Source organism: Xyrauchen texanus, chromosome 38, assembly GCF_025860055.1.
Source record: "Xyrauchen texanus isolate HMW12.3.18 chromosome 38, RBS_HiC_50CHRs, whole genome shotgun sequence".
Classification (NCBI taxonomy): Eukaryota; Metazoa; Chordata; class Actinopteri; order Cypriniformes; family Catostomidae; genus Xyrauchen; species Xyrauchen texanus.
This window is the reverse complement of record NC_068313.1, coordinates 3,039,132-3,058,804: the sequence shown is the minus strand read 5'-3', so window position 1 is coordinate 3,058,804 and position 19,673 is coordinate 3,039,132. Positions and strand designations below refer to the sequence as shown.

Sequence of the window (19,673 nt, the reverse complement as noted above, 5' to 3'; positions counted from 1 at the left end):
GCTTTCATTCCAACTCTGTATGTGCTGTTTTGAGACTCAGATCTTAAGCTTAAACTAAATATACATAAAAAAAAGAAACATTAAACTGAACTAGAAAAGCTTTGACTGACAAAACTGAAAATGTGCAGTTGTTATGATTAGGAGCTAATTCAACCGTATCTGACCATGAAATAATTACTTTGTTGGTGTAATCTAATGTTGTCAGATTGATTAAATCAAGGGTGGGGAACATCAGGCCTCAGGGCCGTATAAGGCTTGTAAGAGTATTTTACCCAGCCCGCAATGCCATTCGAGGAAAAATTCTAAATTAATAGATTCAATTAACTGTAAAATAATAATGATAATAATAATGATGATTAAAATTTATTTTAAATAATAACAATGCAAAATATGGTTTCAACCCACAATTAGAGATTGCAAGCAAATGTATGACGTGTGAATAATTTTATAAATACACAAATGGCCCTTAATAGGAAAAAGGTTCCCAACCCCTGGATTTAATCATATAAAATTATGTTTTTGAAAATATTGAGGAACATTTTTTTTGTTTTACAGTTTGCTTTCATGTTTCCAGATTGTAGGAGATGAATAGTCATTGCAAACCTGATCTCATAATTTTTATTACATCAAATGTTAACAATAAAAATTTCTTGAGTGTTCTTAAGTTTCCTTGACTTCGCTAAGGAGAATGCAAAACTCGAGAGCATACTTTAGGATGATGGAGGTCATTTTGCATGTCACTTTTGCATTTGATCAGCTTATCTATTTAGCTTAGTGGCATGTACTGTTTATCAAACATAGTTCTTTATGGCATAGCTGCTGTGGGTGCCTGTCTTTGTTAAGGTATATCTTGGTGAATAGTTGACTCGCTCTGGTGGACAGCTTGTGCAGAGTATCACTCCACCAACAAACAGAAACCCTGCTGTTAACCAGCCTACATAGAGAGCTGCTCCCATCTCTCTCTTTAATGCCTCGTGCACTAAGGGATTATAAAAGTCTCTGATAATGGAGTCGGCCGTCCAGGACACAGGTGCCAATGTAGTCAGTCCAGAAAGCATAAAGGTAACCCCAGACACCACTACAATCCGAGATTTGGCACGAGGGTTACTTAGGCAGTTAGTGCAATCAGCCCCAACCAGGAAGATGAGGAAAGCCAGGCAGGCCAAAGCCATGGTGGTCACCACTAGCCCACGTGCTGCCTGCAGGTGAGGGTCCAGATCCAGCAGGGCATCATACAGCTTACACTGCATTTGACCGGTGCGCTCGTGCACACATGTCATCCACAGTCCTTCCCAGAAGACCTGCGCCACCACGATGTTTGTGCCGATAAAGGCGGTCACCTTCCACATGGGCAGGGCACAGATGATAATAGTTCCTACAAAGCCAATCATTGACAGAGTGATTCCCAGGACCTGAAGAGCCATAGAGAGCACTGTGGAGAGGACATGAACCAGAAGACAATCATATCAATTTATATCAAAGTAATAGCAGTGGTTTTCATGATGATAAACATTGAATTGGGTCACAACATGAATCAACTAGCACATGAATGAAGTGTTTTGTCAGGTGTAGACAATCAAGGTTTCCTAAAGGACTAGAGCTTAATGTCACAGTTGTATTTTATAGCATATAGACAGTGTTTACTTTGTGCTACTTTGAAACTGTAGCTACTTATAACTTAAAATAGTTAAACTACAGTCAAGCTACTCTTTTATCCCTTATGTTGTATTCCAGGCATTTTTTTATTTTCTTTATTTTGCTTAATCCAACTGGAATAAATTATTTGACTTTGTTTTACATATGGTATCTGAAAACACACACATACACACACACAGACAGACAGACACACACACACACACACACACACACACACACACACACAGACACACACACACACACACACACACACACACACACACACACACACACACACACACAGACAGACACACACACACACAGACAGACAGACAGACAGACAGACACACACACACACACAGACAGACAGACAGACACACACACACACACAGACACACACACACACACACACACACACACACACACACACACACACACACAATGTGGACCATTTTCTTTGCATTTTCTTGGTTTTATTACACTGTGTTACACTTGTTGTGTTGTGACCGGCCATTGGAAATGAATGAATAAGACTACAAAATACAGAAATATTAAGTGTTCAGGAGCATCACAATCCTTCACACAAAGTCCTCGGACATGTGCACACACACACACACACACACACCACACACACAAACATACAAATACACACACACATTGTGTGTTGAGCACCCTCTTGTGCATTGTCTTTCCATGTACACACTTTGAGGAATATTTCAAGATCTTCTCAACATATTATGTTTAGTCTGCTGTTATATGTATTTTTCAGGTAGTAATAAGCAAAGACGTGACAAAAATACACTTTTGTTAATGATATTTATGTGTGTCTGTGAGAATTTCATATCTAATACTCACTGCTGTTTGGCCTCTGAGTGAAACAAATTTGCTCATTGCACTCTACTAACTGTAGAGTGTATTGTATATATATTGTACAACGATATACAACAGTTAGTTCCGGTCCTCAAATCTGATTTGACAAGAGATGTTCTATGAGTACTGGTGGTCTGACAGGATCAGCACTCGGACGCTTCACTGTGTGTGTCACTCCGCTTGTGTTCGTGCCATTCTAAACTAACGTATAAGAGCAGTGCATATCTGTTAGGAGTTACTGCCCTTATTTTTGAATTTACATATGATAGCCAGCAGGTGATGGCAAAAGATCATTTTTGTGTGTAATATGAGCTAGTTGGTGACATAAAGTGAATCTGTTAGTCATTGTTTTCATAGAACAGCGCTCTGTGATCGCTCGTATTACCACTACAGTGGATATAAAAAGTCTACACACCCCTGTTAAAATGCCAGGTTCTTGTGATGTAAAAGAATGAGACAAAGATAAATCATGTCAAAACTTTTTCCACCTTTAATGTGTCCTATAATGTGAACAATTCAATTGAAAAACAAACTGAAATCTTTGAGGGAAAAAAAAACTCACAATAACCTGGTTGCATAAGTGTACACACCCTCTTATAACTGGGGATGTGGCTGTGTTCAGAATTAACCAATCACATTCAAACTCATGTTACGAAAAAGTCATTACACACCTGCCATCATTTAAAGTGACTCTGATTAATCACAAATAAAGTTCAGCTGTTCTAGTAGGATTTTCCTGACATTTTCTTAGTTGCATCTCAGAGCAAAAGCCATGGTCCGCAGAGAGCTTCCAAAGCATCAGAGGGATCTCATTGTTGAAAGATATCAGTCAGGAGAAGGGTACAAAATAATTTCCAGAGCATTAGATATACCATGGAACACCGTGAAGACAGTCATCATCAAGTGGAGAAAATATGGCACAACAGAGACATTACCAATAACTGGACGTCCCTCCAAAATTGATGAAAAGATGAGAAGAAAACTGGTCAGGGAGGATTCCAAGAGGCCTACAGCAACATTAAAGGAACTGCAGGAATTTCTGGCAAGTACTGGCTGTGTGATACATGTGACAACAATCTCCCGTATTCTTCATATGAATGGGCTATGGGGTAGGGTGACAAGACAGAAGCCTTTTCTTACAAAGAAAAACATCCAAGCCTGGCTGAAGTTTGCAAAAACAAACATCAAGTCTCCCAAAAGCACATGGGAAAATGTGTTATGGTCTGATGAAACCAAGGTTGAACTTTTTGGCCATAATTCCAAAAGGTATGTTTGGCACAAAAACAACACTGCACATCACCCAAAGAACACCATACCCACAGTGAAGCATGGTGGTGGCGGCATCATGCTTTGGGGCTGTTTTTCTTCAGCTGGAACCGGGCCTTAATCAGGGTGGAGGGAATTATGAACAGTTCCAAATACCAGGCAATTTTGGCACAAAACCTTCAGGCGTCCGTTAGAAAACTGAAGATGAAGAGGAAATTCACCTTTCAGCATGACAACAACCCAAAGCACACATCCAAATCCACAAAAGCATGGCTTCACCAGAAGAAGATTAACATTTTGGAATGGCCCAGCCAGAGCCCAGACCTGAATCCAATTGAATATCTGTGTGGTGATCTGAAGAGGGCTGTGCACAGGAGATGTCCTCGCAATCTGACAGATCTGGAGCGCTTTTGCAAAGAAGAGTGGGCAAATATTGCCACGTCAAGATGTGCCATGCTAATAGACTCCTACCCCAAAAAGACTGAGTGCTGTAATAAAATCAAAAGGTGCTTCAACAAAGTATTAGTTTAAGGGTGTGCACACTTATGCAACCAGGTTATTGTGAGTTTTTGTATTTGTAATTTTTCCCCCTCAAAGATTTCAGTTTGTTTTTCAATTGAATTGTTCACGTTATAGGTCACATTAAAGGTGAAAAAAGTCATAATTTGACATCACAAGAACCTGGCATTTTAACGGGAGTGTGTAGACTTTTTATACCCACTTTACATTACTTAAGCTAGGACATTGTTTTAAATGGCTTTAAATGAACAATTTCAGGATTACGGCTCATTGCAGCTGAGAGACACGAAGGACGGAAAGGGAACACGTAGCCCAGCCGTGGTCTTAGGATCACATGTGTGTCTGCCGGACAGAACTCCAGGCAAGTGTCGCTGACAGAGAACGCTTGCAGGTCCCCGATCCTCTTGATGGAGGCGAGCGTGATCAGCAGGGCCGTTTTCAAGGAGAGGGCCCTGAGTCCAACTGATTCTAGCGGCTCGAAGGTGGGTCTTTGAAGGCCTGAGAGGATCACTGAGAGATCCCAGGAGGGGAACAGGCTTGGCCGGGATAGATTTAACCTCCGGCCACCTCTTAGGAACCTGATAATCAAGTCGTGCTTACCCAAAGACTTGCCGTCTACTGCATCATAGTGGGCTGCGATAGCAGCTACGTACACCTTCAAGGTGGACAAAGACAGCCTCCCCTCCAACCTCTCCTGCAGAAATGAGAGCACTGTCCTGACTGTGCACCTTTGTGGGTCTTCACCCTGAGTGCCAGTGCGTCTGCCCCGAGGGGAGCCTCTGTTCGGTCATACCAGAGCAGGCAGTGGGAGGTCTCTCGGGAGGCAAACAGGTCTACCTGAGCCATGTTGAACTGTTCCCAAATCAGCTGGACCGACTGGGGGTGAGGCCTCCACTCTCCACTGGGCAAGCGTTGTCGTGACAACACAGCGACTTGAGTCTGGCTCCAAATGAGGAGACGACGGGCAAGTTGTGACATGTGGCGGGAGCGTACGCCGCCTTGGCAATTTATGTACGCTACCGCGGTGATGCTGTCTGATTTGATCAAGACGTGTTTGCCCTGAACTAGCGGGAGAAACTTCCACAGGGCAAAAGAAAACAGTCAGCAACTCCAGGCAGTTGATGTGCCAGCGCAGCGGGGCCCCTTTCCAATGGCCCGCAGCTGCGTGCCCATTGCACACGGCGCCCCCAACCCAATCTGGAGGCGTCGGTCGTGACCAGGACGCATAGGGACACCTGCTGCAAGGGGACTCCTGCCCGCAGAAAGCAGCGGTCTGTCCAGGGTTTGAATGTTTGGCGACAGACCATCACACGGTGCATGCCGCGGCGCCATGCTCATCTCGGGACTCGAGTCTGTATCCAGTGCTGAAGCGGTCTCATATGCATCAACCCCAGTGGCGCGACTGCCGCGGAGGATGCTATATGCCCCAGGAGCTTCTGGAAAAGTTTTAAAGGGACCGTTGTGCCTGGTCTGAAGGTGGCGAGGCATTTCAGCACTGACTGTGTGCGCTTGTTGGTGAGGCGCACTGACAAAGAGACTGAGTCTAACTCCATGCCGAGAAAAGAGATGCTCTGAACCGGGGCGAGCTTGCTCTTCTAAATGCTGTGGTGTCTGAGCAACTGATCCCTGTGGGCGCATAGTAACTCTCGGGAGTGGGCCAGGATGAGCCAGTCGTAGAGGTAGTTGAGTATTCTTCTCGGAGCGGGGCAAGGGCTGCCTCTGCGACCTTTGTAAAGACACAAGGGGACAGGGACATGCCGAAGGGGAGGACCTTGTACTGATTTGCCTGGCCATCGAATGCGAACAGTAGAAACGGTCGATGTCGAGGCAGTATTGAGACGTGGAAGTACGAGTCCTTCAGGTCTACTGCTGCGAACCAATCTAGATGCCGGACGCAAGTTAAAATATGTTTCTGCGTGAGTATTTTGAATGGGAGTTTGTGTAAGGCCAGGTTGAAAACTCCCAAGTCCAAGATCGGTCGTAAGCCACCGCCTTTCTTGGGTAAGATGAAGTAAGGGCTGTAGAGATCCTTCTTTATCTCGGTTGGAGGGACAGGCTCTATCGCATCTTTGAGCAAAAGGGTCACGATTTCCGCGCGCAGGGACTTGGCATGTTCGCCGTGTACTGAGGAGAAGCGGACGCCCGTGAAGGGGGACAGGGGCCTGGCAAAGTGAATTGCGTAACTGAGTCGGATGGTCCTGGCCAGCCAGCGAGATGGGTTGGGAAGTGAAAGCCACGCATCCAAGCTCCGTGCTAGGGGCACTAAAGGGATGATTATTTTTTATGTACCCGGCGGGGTGGAGCAGGTAGTACAGCGTTGGGAGTAGAAAGTGCGTCCCGAGGCTATGGTGCTGAGAAAAGACTCGAAGCACTTACCTTGCTCCTCACACCCAGCAGGGGCTGGGTTAGTGACTGAGGAGGAGGTCCAGCAAAGGCGTCCTCTAGACTCGACAGAACCGGTCGGCCAGGGGACAGTCGTGGCTTGGTTGGAGGCGGGGGGGTCCGCGTCCAGGGGACTGTCGAGGTCTGGCGGCAGAGTGCCGTGAGAATGGCATTTGCAGGCCAGGTGACCCAGAGACAAAGGAAATCGCTCTTTTATAGAGAATGTGGGTACCGCAGCCACGGAGGGGTGCAGCAAATGAAATAAATTCAAATAAAGATTCTCCTCCTGGCCCTCCACCAGGGGACGGAGTGGTCTGCTTACCAGCTCCGGAGCGAACGTCTCGGCCTCTGGGTCGATCGTCTCAGGAGCGCCTGGGATGCCTTTCGGGGTCCTCGAGGGGGTCCGTGAGATGGGGGGGCGTGCGCTTCCGGCAGGGTGCTCGACTCTGGGGCTGAGAGCTGGGCCGTTTCCTAGCCACAGGAGGACACCCTCGGCGAGCAGACGAAGGTGGCAGCCCAGACGAGTCCTCTGCATTCAGATGCCGGACCGCTCTCCGATGCAACAGCGAGCTCATCCAGCTCAGGGGGCACAAGAGGATAGGCAGGCTGGCTGTGAGGTGAGCTGCTGTTGCCTCCATCGCCAGCTGCATCATCCTCAATCCCGTGGGAAGGAGGAGCGACGTGGGGGGCGGCTGGAGTGGCATTCCTTCGGTTGAAGGAAAGCCATGACCGCAACGTTGCCATGGTCATGTTCTCGCAATGAGAACATGAACCATACACAAACGCTGTCTCGGTGTGATCGCAGCCCAGACACACGAGACAGCGTCTGTGGCCATCTGAAGCAGAGAGCACTCTACCGCATCCAGGAACTACACAGGGGCGGAAAGGCATATTTACAAAGACGCATCCTGAAAAGGACGTTCAACATCGATGTGTATTGCTCTTTTAGAGAGAATGACTCTTTTAGGGAAAATCACTCATTTATACAACACTCTTTTAGTAGTGTGCTGTCGAAGCGCCCAGGGGAAAACTGCACTGCCGTGCAGAGAAGGATAAAGCCGCTGAAGTGTGCTGTAGATCCAACTGCAGTAATCGCTCAGAGGTAGAGGAACAGGTGTGTGACTCGCAGCTCATTGCATACATGACCATCAGCTCCGAAGAAAATTTCTGAATGAAACAGATGCATTTCCCCGCCTTTGTACCCGTATGTCCGGGGGCAGGACATGCAAATTCTGTCTGCCAACTTCTCATTGGACTTTTTTCATAGATCAGAGGTATATTCGGCGCTCAAGAGAGACCCCTAGTGTTGCTTCTTCGACACAACTTCAAAGTGAGTGACAGACGGGCAACCTGTCATATTTACTAAAGTAGTTGGGCCGATCATTTTTGACCAGGAACACAAAATGTGATGGCACAAAATGAACACAACACAAGTTAACAAAAAAGTACAGTGGTTAACTTCATTGAAGCTATTAAATAATAAAATATTGTTTTGGTATATAGCAGATTATATCATGATTGAAGAATTCATTATAATCACCTGATAGTTATACTGTATATTTAATCTGGGTGACATTCCCTTATGAAAATGTATGGTTTTACTAAAGTAATGATAGTTTAACCATGGTATTTCTCGTCAACTGAATCGAAATAAAGTGATAAACATCAGAAATTAACTAAATATTTCACTTAAAAAAAAAGAAAAAGAAAAAAGAAAGTCCCTTTAAGGCTGGGTCTGGCTCTAAATTAAACATACATAATGATACATTTAATGAGGCTGACATTTTACTACAGTAACTATATTTTAACCATGCTTCTGACAGTCATGGATAATCCAATCCTAAATATTGTATTATTACTAAATATTATTATGTCACTATTGGCAAAACCATCGTTCATTTTTGTTAGGGTTAGGCAACATTTAACTGAAGTCTGTATAGCGGAGAGGGGAGATTTCGGACACCGCTAGAGAGAATGATTGTAGAGGGATTTTTCCTCACTAGGAGGCAGTACATGCACCACAGGTGAGCAGCAGAGATGTTTCGCTGGAATTTGCTCAACTGAGAGAATGAGACAATGATGTTTTGCTATGGAACAAACAGAGACTGACTGAGAAACAGATTTTCCAAAAGAGAACTGGTTTAGGGACGGCTATCATACTTTTCCTCTCTCTGTGACAGATCACTTTGTGGCTTGTTAAGATTTATCCGAATACTCATCACATGCTCTGACGACAAAGAACTTGTGGATACTTTGTTGTCTAAAAGAAAACATTGAGGAAATTACATTTTATTTAAGAGCTCATCTGAAAAAACTTGGAGTGTGCAAATGAGAGAAAGAATCGTCAAAGCTCTGAGAAATCAGGAGTTATGTCAATTCCCCATATAAGGAGAGACTGATTGTTTGTGTGAACCATGTGATGTGACTCCTCTAAGGAAGAATAATGGCAAGAGAACAGGTTTTAGGTTGGACTATGACTCCAAAACTCATTTTATACCAACTTTAAATTTGCCAAATTTGCTTTTCCTTGCTTTTCATTATTTTTATGAATCAAACTGTAGTTTAAAACATTTACTCTAATACATTCACTTACATTTGTATTTAAACTGTATGTATACAAATGTCATGTCATGTTTGAATGGCTGCTGGTATCAGTCCTCCAGCACACAGAAAACAAAGCAAGCATGTGGGAACATGTTTAATGGATTTGAAACTGCACAGCATTACCTAGAAATAAGTGCCTTTACACAAGCATTTACAAAAGAGATTGATTATTAACACAGAAGTAGCACAATACAATTTGCAGCACTGTCAAACTTTTACTAAGACATTTTGAAATGAATGTTAATTTGTTTTTATTAAACTTTGCACTTAACATGTTTTATGGTCATTATACAATTTGTAATGAAATGTCTGCATTATATGCTAACACTTTACAATAAGGCTCCTTATTCCTTACTCGTTAAGTAAGTAGTAATTGATGACGGACCGCTGAATTGTTGAAAGATAACGCACACTCGAGGTGGTAATGCGGTCACGATGCGCAGCGGAGTGTGTAAATTCGGGGGAGATGAGTGAGCATGAGGGCTCTTTTTAACCTTAATTGAAATAAATGTAGGATATTTCAGACATTGTTTTAACGTTCTTTATCAATTTACTTTAATAATTGTCTTTGTTTTAAATGGTTATTTGAAATAATGGAAATCCTTTGGCGAAGTAATATGGAACGGTCAAGAGCTGAAATTACTTTATAGCCGTGTGTTTCCTTGAAAAGTAATTGCACCTTATAATGTCGGTGAACAAATCAGAATCAAGCATTCAACAGACCTGTGGTATAATATGTGAAATATCTGCCCCACCACCCCCCACTCCACCGCACGTTGTTACCGCATCACCACCTCAGTTGTGCGTTATTTAAACAATTCAACAGTCCGTCGTAATTGATCCCTTACATACACATTTACTTCTACCTTGTTCCACAGAATTGCTATCTAATGACATGAAATACATGAGATTGGTTTACATCTCTTTTGTCAAATCCCATAACACTTGCTGGAAGCATACAGCCAACAAGAACACTTGTTATAGGTTGATTTAGATTTATTTAGATTTAGATTTATGCATTTGGCAGACGCTTTTATCCAAAGCGACTTACAGTGCAATTATTACAGGGACAATCCCCCCGGAGCAACCTGGAGTTAAGTGCCTTGCTCAAGGACACAATGGTGGTGGCTGGGTTAGAACCTGTGACCTTCTGATTAACAGCCCTGTGCTTTAGCCACTACGCCACCACCACTCTGGTTGAGGTCACCCTTTATTTATTTGTCTTAGTCAGTTTTAAGTTTATAGTATTAAGATGAAAGAAAAAAGAATATGTTCCCAAAAGTAATGTGACCGACATCTTCTTAATATGCAACCCAGATAGCACATGTACATCTCCCAGATATCTCTTAAATGGCATTTCATCTGGAAAGTATTGCATTCTAATTAACATCTGATAAACATATTAAAAAGATATGATTTGCAAACATTCTAAATCATAAATGTCTCAAAGACATCTGCTGAATGAAGCTTTAACCCCCACCAAATTTGGTTTGATTACTTTTGAAAATCTTATGCAATTCTGCTTCCTAATTAATTGTTCATGTTTTAAACATATTTAGATATTGTATCTGCAAAATAAGACAAATAAACTTCTTTTGCAGTGAACATGATCTGTAATGTTTTCTTGTGAAAACATGTGTTATTTCTCAGTACTGTGAATCTACTATTATGAAATGTATTGAGATCGCTCTATAATCACGGCAAAAAATCATAATAAATAACCTATGCCATGTCAGATAATGTCCTTGTCCTCGGAACAGAGAAAAAGCCAGATGGGGGAACAAAGAGGCTTTATGAATGAAAAGTTTTTGCATGTAAACAGTCTTTGCGTGAGAGATCTCCGTTCAGACGTCGGCTCTGCTGGTGGCAATGGACCATGGCTGAGCGTACTTGAACCCGTAGTTGTTTTCCTTGGGTGGGCAGGAGCTACACAGAATACCTCCTCCAAGGATCAACAATGCAGCTGCACCCCAGCCGATGTAGAGTGAAGCCCCCATCTCCTTCCTCTGGGCAGAATTGAGCAAGGGATTATTGTAGTCCCTGATGATGGTGTTAGCTGACCAACAAATGGGGACCAGGACCAGCAGTCCTGCCACAATGAACATGACACCACTGGCAATCAACACCTTTACCTTCACATCTTCCTTCGCCACAAAATTGGTGCATTTCCCACAGGCTATGCCCAGGATCAGCGCAAAGAAGCAGATGATGATGGCAATGACCACGAGCACCCGGGCGGCCTCCAGGTCCTCGGATAAGGCCGTGAAAGATAGATCGTAGATCTTACACTGCATCTGTCCTGTGCTCTGCGTCGCACAATACATCCACAAGCCCTCCCAGATGGTCAGCGTTGTCAGAATATGGGACATGTTGAATGTTGACACCTTCCACACAGGAAGAGCACAAACCAAGATAGCTCCCAGGAAGCCAATACCACTTAGAGACATGCCGAGGATCTGCCGACACATGAACACCATTTTATGCTCTTTAGTTCAGTTTCACTTTATAGAATTGTTGGCTCTGCTGTTAATTTGAATACTGACTTGTGTCCTCTACCTTCAGATTTTTATACACTCATGGGAGGGAGGAGATACTGTCGAAATGAGATGCACCTGGAACCAGGGTAAGGTGAAATATCAGGTCCACATTCCACAGCAGGGCAAGTAGATGTGGTGGCAAGATTTGATGAGATACACATCAATGAGGCACTCAACGAAAAACATGTTGAGAGGCAAAACTAAATATATAGAGCTAAGGTAGAGCTAACACAGCAAAAATATAAGCAATGCAATCAGTGTTTTGATTAGTTATGGCGGGATGAATTAAAGATGACTAGCTTCTTGACTGTTTTAATGAAACCTGTGCTACACTGTTATAAGTATGTATACAATAGGTTGTGTACACTGTATACAACACACTGTAAATTTTATATAGACTATTTTTTATTTGTGTGTATATGGTTGAGTGACAATGAAGTGATTTGTTTATATAATAAACCACGTGACAGACTTCAGTTTCATTCTTGGCAGATTTTGTAGTACTTTCCTGGGTCTTTTGAAACTGAAGTTGATAATGGAATCATAATTTCACATCGCAAAAAAATTTTTTTTTAAATATATATATATATATATATATATATATATATATATATATATTGACAGACTATTCCCTTCTGGTTGTGGAATAATCAATGTTACATTCTCCATTCAGAAATCTGACATGACAATATTTTGCTCATTGTGACAGGGCAGAGGGCGGGGCCGGGTCGTGATGCTACACACCTGGCCCCTAATCAGGCTAATCAATGCAAGGGGGTTAAATGAAAGGAGAAGGCGAGAACAGGCTTAACAATATAATTAATATTTAATTAAATAAAAAGACACACACCAACACATATATGGCAGCTCCCCATAATTCTCTCTCTCCATCCCACTGCAGTCTCCAGTTGGCCATTATCCCTCTCTGAGGCTTGATTAGCCTGATTAGGGGCCAGGTGTGTAGCATCACGACCCAGCCCCGCCCGCAGCCCTGTCACACCCATATATATGATATTATACACTCACCTAAAGGATTATTAGGAACACCATACTAATACTGTGTTTGACCCCCTTTCGCCTTCAGAACTGCCTTAATTCTATGTGGCATTGATTCAACAAGGTGCTGAAAGCATTCTTTAGAAATGTTGGCCCATATTGATAGGATAGCATCTTGCAGTTGATGGAGATTTGTGGGATGCACATCCAGGGCACGAAGCTCCCGTTCCACCACATCCCAAAGATGCTCTATTGGGTTGAGATCTGGTGACTGTGGGGGCCATTTTAGTACAGTGAACTCATTGTCATGTTCAAGAAACCAATTTGAAATGATTCGAGCTTTGTGACATGGTGCATTATCCTGCTGGAAGTAGCCATCAGAGGATGGTACATGGTGGCCATAAAGGGATGGACATGGTCAGAAACAATGCTCAGGTAGGCCGTGGCATTTAAACGATGCCCAATTGGCACTAAGGGGCCTAAAGTGTGCCAAGAAAACATCCCCCACACCATTACACCACCACCACCAGCCTGCACAGTGGTAACAAGGCATGATGGATCCATGTTCTCATTCTGTTTACGCCAAATTCTGACTCTACCATCTGAATGTCTCAACAGAAATCGAGAGTCATCAGACCAGGCAACATTTTTCCAGTCTTCAACTGTCCAATTTTGGTGAGCTCTTGCAAATTGAGCTCTTTTTCCTATTTGTAGTGGAGATGAGTGGTACCCGGTGGGGTCTTCTGCTGTTGTAGCCCATCCGCCTCAAGGTTGTGCGTGTTGTGGCTTCACAAATGCTTTGCTGCATACCTCGGTTGTAACGAGTGGTTATTTCAGGCAAAGTTGCTCTTCTATCAGCTTGAATCAGTCAGCCCATTCTCCTCTGACCTCTAGCATCAACAAGGCATTTTCGCCCACAGGACTGCCGCATACTGGATGTTTTTCCCTTTGCACACCATTCTTTGTAAACCCTAGAAATGTTTGTGCGTGAAAATCCCAGTAACTGAGCAGATTGTGAAATACTCAGACCAGCCCGTCTGGCACCAACAACCATGCCACGCTCAAAATTGCTTAAATCATCTTTCTTTCCCATTCTGACATTCAGTTTGGAGTTCAAGAGATTGTCTTGACCAGGACCACACCCCTAAATGCATTGAAGCAACTGCCATGTGATTGGTTGATTAGATAATTGCATTAATGAGAAATTGAACAGGTGTTCCTAATAATCCTTTAGGTGAGTGTACAGTAGTTCATATACTTGAACATACATATTCAAATCCCAATAGTTTTTGGAAAATGTGTGTTATGCATATATTTAAGTATTTTTAAATACATGTTGCATATATATATACACAAGAATGTGACTTATATATATGAACATATTTAATGCATGTGTTGTAGATATATTGCCATATATGAAACTTTTGTGCGTATTTAATTCCATGAAACAAGCTTGCTGTAAATGCACAAAAATTACCTAATCACTATATACATGTCATTAGCATTACAACATTGGAGAAGTAAACAAACAACATCATCTTCATTCAAAGGCAAGCAAAGAATAAGATGTCACCTAATAGAACAGTTCTTAGGTGTATAGATTTGAAAGAACAAACCACTGATATTATACAGATTATGTCATACAATTTGGAAGCAGTATGGTATCAGTCTGAAACATGGCCAGTTTGTTAAAGATATTGTCCTGGGACAGTTGTGTAAGCGCCCGGGGCTGGATAAGGTTTGTTAGGAACGTATGTCCCTGTTGCAGTATATACAGCACTAGGTGCGTATGTTTTGGCAGGCATATAAGATCCAGGAGGGCCATACATAGGTCCTTGGTAGGGGTACATGCCTGGGTAATTCGGGTACACATCTTGTCTTGGTGGACAGGAAGTACACAGAATGATCCCTCCAAACAGAAGAAACCCAGAGGAGCTCCAGCCAATATATATGGATGCTCCGAGCTCTCTCTTCTGGGTCTCGATGGTGAGAACATTCTGGAAATCGGAGATGGTGTAGCTCGCAGACTGGGATTAGGCCAATGACTCCAGCTAAGATGCAGAGAATGCCCCCCAGGATCAGCACTTTGGCCATGGAGGATTCATTTTTCAGGCAACTACTGCACTGCCCTCCAACAAATGTCAAAAGCATCCCAACGAAGCTGACCAGTATTGCGATGACGATCAGTGCACCTGCTGCTTGCAGGTCCTTTGTCTGTCTCATGATTGAGTCTTGAACTTTACATTGCATCTGTCCTGTGCTCTGCATTACGCAGTTCATCCACAATCCATCCCAGACGATCTGACCTGTGACGATGTTTGCACCAATGTACGAAGTGACACGCCACATGGGAATACCACAACAGATGCATAGGCCAACAAAACCAATGAAGCACATGGTCTGTCCGGACACTTCTTTAGCAATCCTACCCATGTTGAAGCTGCCGGTGATGACAAAACCAAAAGCAGCTGTTGGTCTGATCTTGTGTCTGAGAAACAAGCAGGAAGTGATGTCCTGTTAGACGTGGATCCTCATTGGGAGGAGTTTTGCATACCAGAGTATCTGCCTGGTTATACCTGCTGAACAAGATTACTAAGATTTGCAAAGTAGTCAACAGCAATAGTCAGCAGTCTCTTCGTTTCTCCTATTGCAACTTGACTTGTAAGTAAAAAATGAGACATATCATTGATTTCCTCCCTGTGAAAAAATGGTTCTGTCAGAAATTCTTGAGTGGAAATTGGTTGCCATTAGCAGAACATGTGAAATGTTGTACACTCTTATAGACCAGGTAAAATTAAACATGATCACACGGGAAGTTGGCATGCTGCTAATGAATGTTCCAATACCATGACATCGGCCCATTCTACCAAGTTACTGATAAGTGGCATCTCCAATCAAAATGTTTGTATCAGTTCGTGTGAATTTACCTTTTCCTGAGGCTACACCAAAAGCTTGTAAGACCTGGGTTCTCGTTCTAGTAAGGGACATATTCATTTTGGCATATTCAGTGATAAGTGCGATACAGAGATTCCATTTTCACTCACTATGATTCCATTACTCCACTAGGTTTGGGATTTGGGAGTAATAAAATATGCATTCCTCTTCACTGAATCTACACATAATTTACAGCTAAAGACAACTCAACTTATGGCACCCCTCTCTGGCCACTTCACCCAGAAGCTGGAGCTTACACGTGCTCACATATTCAAAAACACTTTCCGCTTCAGCCACTAGGGGCAGTGCTTTGAAATTAGGTAAGCACAGACTGAGTTTAGCTCAAGAAATGCCAACCAACTGTATCCAAATTCACAGTGAGATCAGTCTGGAGGATGGAGCTTCAACTTCTCCGGTTCTGACGAGTCCAGGGGATGCCTACATGAGACATCCTCCTCAGTCACTAACCCGCCCCTGCCGGATGTGCAGTGCAAGGTAAGTGCTTCGAGGCTTTTCTCAGCACCAGAGCCTCGGGACATGCTTTTGCCTCCCGACGCCACACTGCCTGCTCCGCCCCGCTGCTCAGCTCCGCTGGGTACATAAAAAACGATCGTTCCCTTAGTGCCCCTCGCACGGAGCTTGGACATGTGGCTTTCACTTCTCAACCCGTTGCGCTGGTTGGCCAGGACCATCTGACTCGGTTATGTGATCCAGTTAACCAGGCCCTGTCCCCTTTCGCCGGCGTCCGCTTTACCTCAGTGCAATGCGAAGGTGCCAACACCCTGCGTGCGGAGATCGTGACCCTTCTACTCAAAGACGCGATACAGCATGTCCCTCCAGCTGAGATGAAGAAGGGTTTCTACAGCACTTACTTCATCGTACCCACGAAAGGTTGGCAGCTTACGACCGATCTTGGACTTGCGATTTTTTTAATGCTCACGCAAAGATGCATCTTAACATGCGTCCGGCATCAAGATTAGTTTGCAGCGGTAGAGCTGAAGGATGCGTACTACCACGTCTCCATCTTGTCTCAACACGACACTTCCTATGGTTCATGTTTGACGGCCAGGCGTATCAGTACATGCCATCCCCTTTGGCATGTCCCCGTCCCCTCGCGTCTTCACGAAGGTTGCAGAGGCAACCCTTACCCTGCTAAAGGAAGTTGCCACCCGCATACTCAACTACCTCGATGACTGGCTCATTCTGGCCCTCTCCCAAGAGTTACTATGCGCCCACAGGGACCAGGTACTCGGGTACCTCAGCCGCCTAGGGCTTCAGGTCAACTGGGAAAAGAGCAAGTTTGCCCCGGTTTGGAGCATCTCTTTTCTCGGCATGATAGCATGCCTCACCAAAAACCGCACACAGTCAGTGCTGAAATGCCACACCCTATTCAAGCTAGGCATGGCGGTTCCTTAAAAATATTTCCAGAGTCATATGGAAATGGGGCATATGGCATCCTCCGCGGCGGTCGCGCTGCTGGGGTTGATGCATATGAGACCGTTTCAGCACTGGTTCCTCCTGCTAATTCGGAGCAAGCACATCTTGATCCGTTCAGACAGCACCGCTACGGTAGCGTACAGAAATCGCCAAGGCAGGGTGCGCTCCCATCACATGTCACAACTCGCCCGCCATCTCCTCCTTTGGAGCCAGCAACAACTCAGATCGCTGCACGCCACTCACATCCCGGGCAACCTCAATATGGCCGCAGATGCGCTGTCATGACAAGGTACGCTCAGTGGAGAGTGGAGGCATCACCCCCAGTCGGTCCAGCTTGTTTGGGAACTGTTCAGCAAAGCACAGGTAGATCTGTTCAAGAGACCTCCCACTGCCCACTCTGGTACTCCCTAACTGGGGCCCCCCTCAGGACAGATGTGCTGGCACAAAGCTGGCCCTGGGGGCTGCACAAGCATGCAGGTGCTGTGCAAGGTCAGGGAGAACGAGAAACAAGTCATTCCGGACTTGGTTCTAGGATCTCATGCTCCTCGCGAAGCCCCTCCCTGTCGAATTCCCCTGAGGAAAGACCTTCTTTCTCAGGGACGGGGCACCCTCTGGCATCCGCGCCCAGACCTTTGGAACCTCCACGTCTGGCTCCTGGATGGGATGCAGAAGATCTAAGAGGCCTACCATCTTGCCATCATCGAATTGGTGCTCTTACCGGTCCGAAGACCCACAGAGGTGCACAGTCGGGTCAGTGCTCTCATTTCTGCAGGAGAGGATGGAGGGGAGGCTATCCCACTCCACCTTGAAGGTGTATGTAGCTGCTATCGCGGCCCACCACGATGCAGTGGACAGCAAGTCCTTGGGTAAGCACGACTTGATTATCAGGTTCCTTAGAGGTGCCTGGAGGTTGAACCCTCCCCAGCTAAGCCTGTTCCCCTCCTGGGATATCTCAGTGGTCCTCTCGGGCCTCCAGAAACCGCCCTTCAAGCCGCTAGAATCAGTCGAGCTCAAGGCCCTTTCCCTGAAGATGGCCCTCCTGATCACGCTCGCATCCATCAAGAGGGTTGGGGACCTGCAAGCATTCTCTGTCAGCGACAGCTGCCTGGAGTTCTGTCCGGCAGACACTCATGTCATCCTAAGACTGCGACCGGGCTACGTGCCCAAGGTTCCTACGACTACGAGACCAGGTAGTGAACTTGCAAGCACTGCCCCAGAAGGAGGCAGACCCAGCCCTTTCTTTGCTGTGTCCAGTACGTGCCCTGCATACTTATGTGGACCGCACGCAGAACTTTAGATGTTCTGAGCAGCTCTTTGTCTGCTTTGGTGGACAGCAGAAAGGGAATGCTGTCTCCAAAAATAGGCTTTCACACTAGGTTTTTGATGCCATAGCATTGGCCTATCATACCCTGGCCGTGCCCGCCCCCTTGCGGGATCGAGCACACTCGACGAGAATTGTGGCATCCTCGTGGGCACTGGCCAACGGCACCTCCCTAGCAGACATATGCAGAGCAGCGGGTTGGGCAACACCCGATACATTTACGAGATATTACAATCTCAGGGTTGAGTCGGTTTCATCCCTGTTTCTCTCAGGTCCGAGCCAGTAGAACTCTGTAACGACGAAACAACTGACCGGGTGTACCGCTTGCATCTAGCACCTTTCCCCTCCACTGAGATGATCATGTGCGCTCTTATCCAAGGAGACCCCACTAACTCCCTGGATGACTCCTCCCTAGCCTTCTGGTCTGCGAATTCAGTGGAGGAATTCCCCTACGAGGCCCACTACGAGTACTGAAACTATTCTGTAGTGGAATAAGTGCCCCACAGGACAGGCCCCCATGTGGATTAATCCCCCTGTGTGTATTTTCCGCGGTACGGTCCCCTTGCGAGTGGACCCGCATCTCCCTTGTGCAGTCCCCGCTGTCCCCCAGTTGCCGTTTTGTAGCAACTCCTCCCTCTCAGCAGGTAGGATCTACCACCGCGCCATTTCCCACTTGTGCCCTGAAAACCCATGTGATGTATTCCACCACTCTTTACCTCCCCTAGCCTGGGCAGGTGTGGTCTTTTCCCCCTGAAAGAATAGTTGGAAAAGAATGCCTTCCCCGATGATTATGATAGTGTTAAGATGGCACCAGCCGCTTCAACTCTATGCCAGAAACATAGAGAGAGAAAAGGCGTGGCTGGCACGGCCTGCTCCAATGCTTGGTACATTGCCTTGTTCCCTCCTTCGGGGTCCCGGGAACCAGAAGATTATGACTATTTATTTTATGGAGTGTTGGGGAAGGGTATGTGCAGTCTGACGGGGCCTGTCGCTTTGGCACTCAACTGCCTGCCCGCACCTGCATGATTAAATCTAGTGTCGCTTCTTCGACTCAATGTCGAAGTGAACGACAGACGGGGAACATCTAGGTTACTATTGTAACCTCCGTTCACTGATGGAGAGAACAAGACTTTGTGTCCTCCCGACCACAATGCTGAACCGAGCCACTGTTA

At 45.2% G+C, this 19,673-nt stretch overlaps 3 protein-coding genes across 3 annotated transcripts in view; all 3 read right to left on the bottom strand.

The window, feature by feature from the left end:
* Nucleotides 1-791: 791 nt before the first annotated feature.
* The window catches only part of cldnj (claudin j), a 38,547-nt gene continuing 19,665 nt past the window's right edge, over nucleotides 792-19,673 (bottom strand). The window contains exon 2 of the mRNA XM_052109680.1: nucleotides 792-1,432. Within this exon, the coding sequence (XP_051965640.1) occupies nucleotides 792-1,424 (633 nt within the window). The 5' untranslated portion in view covers nucleotides 1,425-1,432. The remainder of the gene's footprint in view (nucleotides 1,433-19,673) is intronic.
* On the bottom strand, nucleotides 9,364-11,799 carry LOC127631527 (claudin-4-like). Its single transcript, XM_052109681.1, has one exon. It carries the CDS (start codon nucleotides 11,751-11,753, stop codon nucleotides 11,121-11,123), a length of 633 nt encoding a protein of 210 aa, XP_051965641.1. The 5' UTR covers nucleotides 11,754-11,799; the 3' UTR covers nucleotides 9,364-11,120.
* On the bottom strand, nucleotides 14,498-15,242 carry cldnf (claudin f). The gene is given in 2 exon segments (XM_052109679.1): nucleotides 14,498-14,831; nucleotides 14,833-15,242. Coding segments are annotated over 2 exon segments (744 nt in total).

Coding starts and splice junctions, on each gene's coding strand:
- LOC127631527 (XM_052109681.1), bottom strand. CDS start 11,753: ATGGTGTTCATGTGTCGGCAGATCCTCGGCATGTCTCTAAGTGGTATT.